This window comes from Phyllostomus discolor, chromosome 1, assembly GCF_004126475.2.
Source record: "Phyllostomus discolor isolate MPI-MPIP mPhyDis1 chromosome 1, mPhyDis1.pri.v3, whole genome shotgun sequence".
Classification (NCBI taxonomy): domain Eukaryota; kingdom Metazoa; phylum Chordata; class Mammalia; order Chiroptera; family Phyllostomidae; genus Phyllostomus; species Phyllostomus discolor.
Genome location: NC_040903.2, coordinates 67389998 through 67402128, shown reverse-complemented (window position 1 = coordinate 67402128; position 12131 = coordinate 67389998). Strand labels below are relative to the sequence as shown.

The window sequence follows — 12131 nt, the reverse complement described above, 5'->3', positions numbered from 1 at the left end:
CCAGCTAGCGTAACAGAAGTCAAAAAGGTGCCTATGTTCTCTACACACTTATTGTCATGGCCCCTCTCATTCCTAGCAAAATTAATGTTACTTAACTTACTTAGAGAGGATTTCATATATCCCCCTTCACATGTCATATCCCTTCAAACACTGTGCTCTTGTTAGAATCTAAGCTTCTGAAGAAGCAACCAGAGTATTTTGCATGAGTCATGTTTTACTTACTGTTGTTTAAATTAATTTTTGGTTTGCCACGAATAAAAACCAGTAATTGAAAAATAAAGCCAAGAACACTGTGATAAGAACTTAGTATATCCGAAAGAAAGTCATTGTTTAAAAAGTCACATAAGGTACACCTTTAATGACAAACTAGGAGAATCAACAAAATAAAGGTATATAAATTTGTCTGCATCTTTTGATTTGAGAGTAGCTTTTTTAAAAAAGATATTCATTTGTTTGTTTTTAGACAGAGGGGAAGGGTGGGAGAAAGAGAGGGAGAGAAACACTGATGTGTTGTTGCCTCTTACATGCCCCATACTGGGGACCTGGCCTGCAACCCAGGCATGGCCCTGACTGGGATTTAAACTGGTGACCCTTTGGTTCACAGGCCAGGGCTGATTTGAGAGTAGTTTTTTTTTTAAAGCAACAATTAGACAAGGAATGGAACTAGTTCTCATTTTAAGGCATCACACTGATTAATTTACTGTTTAAATGACCATTTGCTTTTATGTAGATCCAATTTTTTAAAAAAACGTATGAGTTCTTTGCTTTAACAAAAAATAACTTTTGCCAGGTTACTTTTATTTAATTTAAAATCCTCTGGGAAAAAATGCATTCCTTTGAATATGTTTAATTTGTTCCTATTGTATGGTGCATTAATGTTAACAAAATGGCTCTGGAAATTTAATAAACTGTGACTATGAGGTACTCCTTAGCATGCTGGAGGCCAATTAATTCACCTAATAGTTAACATAGGTTGTCACAAATTTAAGTATATTAATCAGCAAGTCAAATCAAATCATAGTACCAGGAGCCTACATCAAAAACTATTTACTGCCTTTGATGTTTCACAGGCGTGCGCCCCCTTGTATCACTGGAGAAGTCTTAAATCCACACCAGAAAAGGACCCAGTTGGCACTTGCTATGTAGCAATTCAGAATTTCAGTGCATATGCTGAGTACTCTCCTTGTCGGAACAGTAAGTTGTTTTTATTTCTTGAAACAAATTTAGCTGAAGAGCTTTTTGGTTGCAGACACTGCAGGGGATGTCAGAAGGCCATCAGTAAGGAAAACGAGGTGGGCAAAGATCGCTGACAGCCTTACAGGATGTCTTGCTGTGACACGAGGGCCAGCCAGGATGTGGAATTCTGCTGCTCCTCTTCCTTGTTTTAGAAAATTTCTGGGTTTTAGATATTTTGCAGTAGAATTGACTGGTTTCTTATTTTAGGGCTTAAACTCTCAGTTGGTGTTCAAAATTTACATGGTGATCTAAGGAATGCTGACTCCCCAGTTTACCTGTTAATCACAAGAATGGTGTTAGTGTAAATAATAAATTAAAAGGAGCCACTTTAAAATGGAGCTGGAGCGGCCATCCCAGAACTGCCTTATGCATCTTATGCCTTAAACCTTGTAATGTTATAACAGGGCAAAATACCCTTTGGACTGGGCCTAAAGCAACATCGTGTCCCAAAGAACTGTTTGCAAAGATAACAAGAAAGCAGGTATTATGACTACCTGGCTGATGGCTACTGGAGTGAAAATTGAAGACTGTTTAGAATTAGCGTCACTGTGTTAGCCTATCTGCACTGACAGAAATGTCTTCCTTCTGTTTATGTGATTGTTCCCCTTCCCTTTCTTGGGGCTATCCCTTGCCTTTGTCTTCTGATCAGAACACTATTTGGGGCTTTGCCTGAATCAATAATTCCCAAATACCCCCTATTACTGATACCCCCTATTACCTCCAGCATGCCCCCACCTTAGTTCATGTCCATGGGTCATTCATGTAAGTTCTTTGGCTTCTCCATTTCCTACACTGTTCTTAAACCCCCCAGTCTATTCTGTACCCACTAATTTGTACTTCTTAATCCCTGCTCCTTTTCCTCCATTCTCCCTCTTCCCCCTCCTGACTGATAACCCTCCATGTGCTCTCCATATCTATGATTCTGTTTCTGTTCTGCTTGTTTGCTTAGTTTGTTTTTTTAGAGTCAGTTGTTGATAGTTGTGAATTTATTTCTATTTTAATGTTCATAGATTTGATCTTTTTCTTAAATAAGTCCCTTTAACATTTCATGTAATAATGCTTTGGTGATGATGAACTCCTTTAGCTTTACCTTGTCTGGGAAGCACTTTATCTGCCCTTCCATTCTAAATGACAGCTTTGCCAGATTGAGTAATCTAAGTTGTAGTTCCTAACTTTTCATAATTTTGAATACTTGTTGCCAGTCTCTTCTAGCCTGCAAAGTTCTTTTGAGAAATCAGCTAGTGATCTTTTTAGGAACTCCTTTGTAGGTAGTTTTCTGCTTTGCTCTTGCTGATTTTAAGATTCTCTCTTTATCTTTAACCTTTAGCATTTTAATTATGATGTGTCTTGGTGTGGTCCTCTTTGTGTCCATCTTGTTTGGGACTCTTAGTGCTTCCTGGTCTTATATGTCTGTTTTCTTCACCAGATTAGGGACGTTTTTTTCATTATTTTTTTTCAAATAAGTTTTCAATTTCTTGCTCTTTCTCTTCCCTTTCCAGCCCCCTATGATTCAAATGTTGGTATGTTTGAAGTTGTCCCAGAGGCTCCTTACACTATCCTCATTTATTTTTATTCTTTTTTCTTCTTGCTGTGCTGATTGGATGTCTTTTTCTTCCTTATGTTCCAAACCACTGATTTGATTTTCAGTTTCATCCACTCCACTGTTGTTTCCCTGTAAATTGTTATTTATTTCACTTAGTGTAACCTTCATTTCTGTCTGGGTCTCTTCTATGCTGTTGAAGTACCCAGTGAGTTCCTTGAGCAGCCCAATAACAGTGTTTTGAACTCTGCATCTGATAGATTGCTTACCTCCATTTTCAGTTCTCTTCCTGGAGTTTTGTTCTGTTCTTTCATTTCGACCATATTTCTTTGTCTTCTCATTTTGGCAGCCTTCTTGTTTGTTTCTGTGTATTAGGAAGAGCTGCTTTGACTCCCTGTCTTAGTAGCATGATCTATTGTAGAAAAATGTACTGGTAAGTTGGATGAGGTGGAGGCTTAGGTAATTGCCAGGGTGGAGCAATCCATGTCGCCACTGTGTGGCTCTGTGTGAGGGCTTAGAGAGGGGATAATGCCTTTGCCTTACCTCTGGAATTTTGTCTGGAAGGAGGCTGTCTCCTGGCACTGGCTCTGATGCCAGACACTTCAATTTCTCTCCATATTTCACTTGTGCCCTTCCAGCTATTGCCCTGGTGCCGAAGCCCAGAGGGAGTGACTCTGCATAAGTTCTAAGTCTGTTGAGGGCCCTTTAAGAGGAGACTCCTGAGAATCCTATGGTCTGTTCCACTGCCCAACTCCCACTGTTTTTACAGCCGGAAGTTATAGGACTTAATCTTCCTGGTGCTGGAACCCTGGGCTAGGTGGTGTGGTGTGGGGCCGGGATCCCTTGCTTCCAACATATTCCTCTCAATTTTTATCCACTTTTATCCACCACACGTCAGTGTGGGACTGCCCTATCCGCATCTCCACATCCCCATGCCTCTCCATGTGTCCGCCCCTCCTACTTGTCTGGATGAATGTGGCTTCTTTAAATCCTTGGTTGTTGGATTTCCATACTGCTCAATTTTCTGGCTATTCTGGGTGATAATCTGTTTTGTAGTCTAGTTGTAATTTTTGCTATGGTTGTAAGAGGAGGCAAGCTGTGTTTACCTATACCTCCATCATGACCCAAAGTCCCATATCCTAATCCCTGTTTTTCAAAAAGACTCTCTACATGTACAGACCTTGTCTCATTTGGCAGTTTAAGGAATTTCCAGGGAAGCATCATTTAAAGTGAGTGTGTGTCCCTGTGCCATCTCAGAGGCACTGCTGTTTAATCACTTCATCTTGGTGGCATACCTAAGGACATTGGGACATTATTAGTGACTGATCGATACACTCAGAGTCCACCTGTGCATTCTCCCACTTTTTTTATGTATCATGTAAGTCATTGAATTTATCATGAAGCAACTGATAAATTTTTATTCTTTTTCTTGATAATTCACAAGACAGGACCACATTGAGGAAAATGGTGTTAGAAAGATCATCTAGTGAATGATTTCAGGGTATTGATTTTTAAAATTCAATCCAAAATTATATTCCCAAAACTATAAGTAAAATTTATGTATTTCAGTAGCTATTTTTAAAATTTGAGATTACTTTAGACAAGATAATGAGCAGATATAAGAAATAAATCAGGAATTCTGGCCAAGATGGAGGCATAGGTAGAAACCCTTTGCTTCCTCACAGAACCAAAAGGAGGGTAACAACCAATCCAAAATCAATAAACAACAGGAAGTAGCAGAAAGTCAAACTGCATGGAACTCCCAACAATCACAGAATTAAAGAAACAGTCAAACAGAACAACCAGACTGGTAAGGCTGCGGATGGTGGGGGCAGGGCAGGCTGTGGCAAGAAGATGGGCTGTGAGGAAGGGGCTGGCTTAAAGGGAAACTGAGACTCAGAGCTGGCTGTGGACTACGGCAGTTGCTTGCCGAGGTGGGAGAAACTCTCAGTCTCACATGAGAGTTTGCTGAAAAGTGCGCTAAGTATGAGCAGGTGAGCTGCATTTTTCCCTCTCTGGCCTCTCCCTCACAGGCAGTGCCACAGTGCGGCAAGGAGGGTTGCCCTGCTGCATGCATACCTAAGGCTCTGCCCCCTTACAACTTAACAGGGCCCCTGAAAAAAGAAATAGGGCCATAATGAAAGAACAGAGCAAAATATCAGAAAGAGAGCTAAACATGAGGATATAGCCAACATATCTGATGGAGAATTTAAAGCCCTGGTAATCAAAATGCTCACAGAACTGATTGAGCTTGGTTGAAAAATGAAAGAACAAATGAAACATACCCAAAATGAAATAAAGCAAAATATTCAGGGAACCAACAGTGACAGGAAAGAAACCAGGACTCAAATCAATGATTTGGAACAAAAAAGAAGAAATAAACATCCAATCAGAACAGAATGAAGAAACAAGAATTCAAAAAAGTGAAGAAAGTCTTACAAACCTCTGGGACAACCTGAAACATTTCAATATCTGAATTATAGGGGTGCCAGAAGGAGAAGAACAACAGGAAGAAATTGAAAACTTATTTGAACAAATAATGAAAGAAAACTTCCCCAATCTGGTGAAGGAAATAGACTTCCAGGAAGTCCAGGAAACTCAGAGAGTCCCAAAGAAGTTGGACCCAAAAAGGAACACACCAAGGCACATTATCATTAAGTTACCCATGATTAAAGATAAGGAGAGAATCTTAAAAGCAGCAAATGGAAAGGAAAGACTTACCTACAAAGGAGTTCCCATAAAGCTATCAGATAATTTCTTAAAAGAAACTTTACAGGCAAGAAGGGGATGAAAAGAAGTATTTGTAGCCATGAAAGGCAAGGACCTACATCCAAGATTACTCTATCTAGCAAAGTTATCATTTTGAATGGAAGGGCAGATAAAGTGCATCCCGGATAGGGTCAAGTTACAGGAGCTCATCATCACCAAGCCATTATTACATGAAATGTTAAAGGGACTTATCTAAGAAAAGGAAGATAGAAAATATGAACAATAGAATGACAACAAACTCACAACTATCAACAAATGAACCTAAAAAAAGTAAAAGAAAGAAAAACAATGAAAACAAAAACTAAGCAAATAACTAGAACAGGAACAGAATCAGAGAAATGGACATCACATAGAGGGATTTCAGTGGGGAGGGGGAGGGGGGAATGGGGGAAGGTACAGGGAAGAAGAAGCATAATTGGTAGGTATAAAATAGACAGGGAGAGACTAAAAATGGTATTGGAAACAGAGAACTCAAAGAACTTATATGTACAACCCATGGACATGAACTAAGGGCAGGGGATGCTGGAGGGTTGGGGGTGCAGGGTGGAGGGGGGATAAAGGGGGAAAATTGGGAAAACTGTAATAGCATAATTCATAAAACATAATTTAAAAAAGAAATAAATTGAGGGAGATAAATGCTGGATGAGTGATAATAGAGGGTTAGTAAAGAGACTGCCGAGATTTAGAGATCTAAATGATGGGGATTGGAACAAGCTAGCTTTGATGGGCTTTAGTGAGGATTTTGGCACAAAGAAGATTATGACTTCCTGTTTTAAAATACTAAAATAAATTAGTTACTTCCTTATATCATGACAGGTGTCAGCTGAAAGAATGGCAGTAATATTAGTATTTTACTTTAAATGGTTTTAAAAGAGGGGTTTCTTGTAGATAGTGAAAGCCAACTGTATAATCATTCAACACAAGTTTACTGAACCCTCTGAGAACGAATTATTTTATGCTTAGGGAATAAAGCACAGAACAAGAGAAAACAAACCTCTGTCTTTAAAAAACTTAAATTTTAGTGGGGGAAACCAATAAGAAACATGTAAATAAGTTCAGATTCCACAAATCTGTTTCTGAGTATTTATCTGAAGTAAATGAGATCGCTGTCTTGAAAAGACATCTGCAACCCCATGTTCACTGCAGCATTGCTTACCTTATCCAAGACATGGAAACAACATCAGTGTTCTTCCATAAATGAATGGATAAAGAAAAGGTGGTATATATACACAAGGGAATATTGTCCAGTCATAAGAAAGAAGGAAATCCTGCCGTTTTCGACAATGTGGATAGACCTTGAAAGTATTATGTTAAGTGAAGTAAGTCAGACAGATAAAGACAAATACTGAATGGTCTCATTTAAATGCATAATCTACAAAAGAAAGAAAAAGAACCCCAAACTCATAAATACAGACAACAGATTGGTGGTTGCCAGTGGTAACGGTGGTAGAGGGAAATACATGGGTAAATGTGGTGAAAAGGTACAAATTATCCATTATAAGATAAATCTTAGTGGTGTGATGTACAGCATGGTGACTACAGTTAACACTACTATATTATATATTTGAAAGTTGCTAAGAGAGTAGATCTTAAAAGCTCTCATCACAAGAAAAAATAAAAACTTATATTTTGGATATTAACTAAACTTAGTATGGTAATCATTTCACAATATATACATATATCAAATTATGTTGTACACCTTGGACTAATACAATGTTATATGACAAGTACATCTCAGTAAAAAAATTTAAAGAGTAAATAAGTTCCTGATACAGTGTCAGATACTGAACAGTGCTACAAAGAAAAATATAACAAGTCAAGAGAGACAGGGGTGACATGGTCTGGGTGGAAAGAGGAGCTGTTGGCAGGATGATGGGAAAGGGCTTATGTTAACAAATGACTGTTGGAGTGGGGAGTGGGGAGCTTTCCAGGCATGGGCTGCGGCAAGAAGAGGAGCACATCATGTGCCGTGTTCCACTGCAGGTGCTGTGCTCCTGTGTCCAGGAAGAGGTTGTTGTTATTGTGCAAAAGATAAAAATCAGGTAGAGAGATAAATCAAATCCCTAACTTACCCAGAAAATTCATGGTGGAGCTGAGATTCAATACTGAACTTGTCTCATCCATTTTTATACCTATTCATATCAGAGTTTTCACACTTTGCTAAAGATACGTCCCCATGACAGTAAAATGTTAGAGCTAAAGTGGTGAGCCCATCCTTCAGAGGCCTCTTGCTTTGATGCTATATTTTTCCAACTAATGTCTAGGATAATCACTTATAAATCTGGTCACTGCTTTTCATTCTGCCATTTTTTTGACTGCCTATATGATAGGAGAGCTCAGATGAAAATACAGCATATGGCATCTAGACTTGTGAGGTAAGAGTTTCAGTGAGTTTGAACCGTTATCTAAACATACAAATTATAGTAGGCTTGCATCTTGTGTTCTGTGAACATATTATGATGCCAACTTATGTACTGTTTATTTTCTTAAATAAAAGAATAGCTGGACAAAGTTAAAAGTGGAGTTTATGTTGGGTTGCAGAATAGCTAAATAAATTGCCAAGAATTCTTTCAACTCTAGTACACATCCATAGTTTTCACATGTTCATGGTCTCTGTCTCACCATGAATATTTCTTCTTCCTCCAATCCACCCAGGGAGCAGACTTCCTGTCCTCCTCAGGAGTTCACAGTTCATTAACACAAAGCCAGCTTGTTCGTGAGCATATGGTCCATCTCACAGAACAGGAACATCAGCAATATTATTTTCAAAAGAGAATTTAAAGAATGCTCTCATGTTCATTCTGTACCACAAACCCCCTCCACTGATATTGTGAGCAATGTGGGCACTAACGGGCTCATTCATATTAATGGCACACTGATAGCTCTTATAGTCATTTGTAAATCTGGTGGGGAATGGTTTACACACACCCTTTATTCCACTTTGGAAGCCAACACAGAGTAGTGAATAGTCAGCATGATTCCCTGGATTCCTGAGTTCATGCTGGGACATAACTATAAAGTTTACAGATGCTCTGAAGTTCCAGGAAGAAAGATTCCTTCAGCTCTCATAAATTATAATTCTAAGAGAGAAAATTACTTTGTGAAAGAAAGAACCTACCTTCTATTGTGATCACCACCTAAAATAAACATTTGAAGTTGGTTATTTTCTCAATGAATTTCATGAAAAATTACTATCTTCTCTTAATTTTTTTCAGCTTCCTGTTTTGAAGCATGGGGGTGGGGGATGAGGTACACCTGGAGTGCCCAGCTCAGGTGAACCAGGGGTCTGTGCCACTGGGCTCTATAGGACACCTGCTACATTAGGTTACTCTACCAATCCTGGGAGATGTTGCAGCTCTATGTAATACATAGAAACAAACACAGGGAGATTGCCACAATGAAGAGACAAAGAAACATATCCCAAATGAAAAAAACAGAACAAAATTCCATAAAAAGAACTAAACAAAATGGAGACAAGTGATCTACTAGATGCAGAGTTCCAAACACTGGTTATAAGGATGCTCAGTGAACTTAGGAGAGAGTAAAAGAACTTAGAACTTCAACGGCATATGAAAGGACATGGAAACCAAAAAAAGAACCTCCCAGAAATGAAGGCTACACTAATTGAAATGAAGAATAATTTGCAGGGAATCAACAGTAGAGTAGATGATACTGAGAATCAAATCAGCCATTCGAACTATAAGGAAGCAAAAAAAAAAAAAAAACCCAATCAGGACAGCAAACAGAAAAAGAATTTTAAAAATGAGGATAGTGTCAGGAGCCTCTGGGAAAACTTCAAGCATACCAACATTCACATCATGGGGGTGCCAGAAGGAGAAGAGATAGAGCAAAAAATTGAAAACCTATTTTAAAAAAACAATGAAAGAAAACTTCCCTAACATGGTGAAGGAAATAGACACATAAGTCTAGGAAGCACAGAGAGTCCCAAACAAGATGAACCCAAAGAGGCCCACACCAAGACACATCATAATTAAAATGTCAAAGGTTAAAGCAGCAGGAGAAAAGTAGTTACCTATAAGAGAGCTTCCATAAGACTATCAGCTTATTTCTCAACAGAAACTTTGCAGTCCAGAAGGATTGACTAGAAATATTCAAAGTGATGAAAAGCAAGGACCTACAACCAAGGTTACTCCACCCAGAAAAACTATCCTTTAGAATTGAAGGACATAGAAAGAGCTTCCCAGACAAGGTAAAGCTAAAAGAGTTCATCACCACAAAACCAGTATTACATGAAATGTCAAAGTGTCATCTTTAAGAAGGAAAAAAAATGATCAAATATATTAACAATGAAATGGCAATAAATACATATCTATTAAATAATTACATTAAAAAAAGAACAAGCAGAACATAAACAGACTCAGAGATAGAGAACATTTTCATGGTTGCCAGGTGGGAAGGGGGGCTGGGAAGATGGGTGAAAAAAGTGAAAGGATTAAGAAGTACAAATTGGTAGTTATAGGATAGTCATGGGGATGTAAAGTGCAACATAGGGAATATAGTCAATAGTATTCTAATAACTGTGTATGCTTATTAGAGTCAGATGGGTATGAGATTTATTGGGATGATCACTTAATAAAATATAATATGTCTAGTCACTGGGGTATACATTTGAAACTAATAAATAGTGTATGTCAACTGTAATTGAAAAATAAAAAATTCCTTAAAGAAAAAAGAGAATGTAAAAATTTGTTAAGTGGGTCAATCTCATGTTGACTGTTTTTAACACACACAAAAACACAAACAAGAAAAAGCAAGGGAGCCTTGACCAGGTGGCTCGGTGGGTTGGAGCGTCGTCTTGTATACCAAAAGTTTGTGGGTTTTACCCCAGGCAGGGCACATACCTAGGTTGTGGTTTTAAACCTTGGTAGGGGCATGTATGGGAGGTGACCTATCAATGTTTCTCTGTCTCTCTCTGTCTCTCTCCCTCTCTCCCTCAAATCAATAAACATATCCTTGAGTGAGGATTAAAAAGAAAGCAAGGAACACAAGAAATCTTTCACTGGTGATGGATATGTTTATTTCTTTGATTGTAGTGGTGGTACCATGGGTGTGTGCATATGTCCAAAATTACCAAACTGTAAACATGAAAATGTGCAATTTTTTGTATATTGTGTGTACCTTAATAAAGCTGAAAAAAAGAACTTAGCTTAAAGAATACACAAAGCATTAATTGACATTTGAATTAAAAACAGATCTTATCATCCAAAAATAACCAACAGTATATGAGGTAGAAAAGTATTTTAAAATGTAAAAGGAGCATCTGGAAGGAATGGATGATGACAATGCTAAAATTAGCTAAGTAATAATGAAAAAAAGGAAAAAACAAACAAAACATTCCAGGAAAAACTGGAAAGACCAGGTCCATTAAAAAAGATTTTGGAAGAGGCACATGCCCAGCCTATAAATTTTTCCTGTGATGATGTGCATTTTCTTTCCTGTCCTCTGACTTTACTTTCCACTCAGGAATGTCCTTGAAGAAAGAAGTAACTATTTACATGTTTCTATCTAACCATATAGTGATTGAGATCACACCTACTAACCTACAGGTTAGTTTTAATTTCAGCATTTTAAAAGGTGGGGGAAATGGTTATAAAGTACAAGTGACAAGTAGTAAGTTCCCGATTTGAATGTCCGAGAGACTTTTTATAACAATCCTCAGAGAATCCATGTGTTGACCAGCCCGTAGTTGGAAAAAAACGTACCGCAAGGTTCTACTGGGCATTCGCTTAGTGAATTGTATTGGACAGAGCACAGAAGGAGCCACTGCCACAGAGTTTTCTCTTTGTGAACACTAGCGTGGCAGTGTCCCTGTGAGATTCATTGTAACCAGGGTCGCAATCTCCGAACGGACCTTCCTAATGATGATGGACTATGTTAACGTTTATTTCCTATTAGAGGTCATCAAAATCGAAGTGCTGTCGGTGACCCCGGTGAAGGCGTCCGCCCAGGTGGACACGTTGAGCTCCCCCTTTCTCAGCCGGATGCCACCTGGAGGAATGGCAGCCTGGCTGCACTAGGAACGTGTGGGCAATGCGGAAACACGTTGCTGCCACTTGGAATGTTTTGAGAAATGGAGATTTTATTTCTTCTAACAAACATGAGTTGTAAAACCCAGAATAGTAACTCCAAAGATGTTATTCCTTCTTATTATATGTAATATGGCATACTGTTATAGAATGACAATGATATCTAGAACAGGAAAACGGATTGAAATATGTTTGATAAATTACTCAGAATGGGTTTAGAAATAAATATAAACCACATATTGATCATTTTAAATTTAGAAGTCTGTAGAGAAAACATCAGAATATCCTGAATTGATTATGTTTTGGTCATTCTAGGTAATGCTGATCCTGAAGGCCAGGGCTACTGCCAAGCAGGATTTAGCCTGGACTTTTATAAGGTGAATTCCTTTGGTCTTGTAGCTTCTATGTTTACTTTACCTGTCTGACTTTTTTTTTACCTTCTGCTTCTACCCCCATTAACCACCACCAACAAAAGAACCTTTAGGTATGTATCTAGCCTCTTTTGTCAACGTCTTTATTTTTTGTTTACTCTTTATTTC

The 12131-nt window shown here is 38.3% G+C and overlaps 1 protein-coding gene across 1 annotated transcript in view; it reads left to right on the top strand.

Moving 5' to 3' along the window:
- ITGA8 (integrin subunit alpha 8) overlaps positions 1 to 12131 on the top strand; it is a 170339-nt gene that overhangs the window by 24607 nt on the left and 133601 nt on the right. The window contains exons 4-5 of the mRNA XM_028508025.2: positions 1071 to 1194; positions 11908 to 11969. Coding sequence (XP_028363826.2) covers positions 1071 to 1194; positions 11908 to 11969 — 186 coding nt within the window. The remainder of the gene's footprint in view (positions 1 to 1070; positions 1195 to 11907; positions 11970 to 12131) is intronic.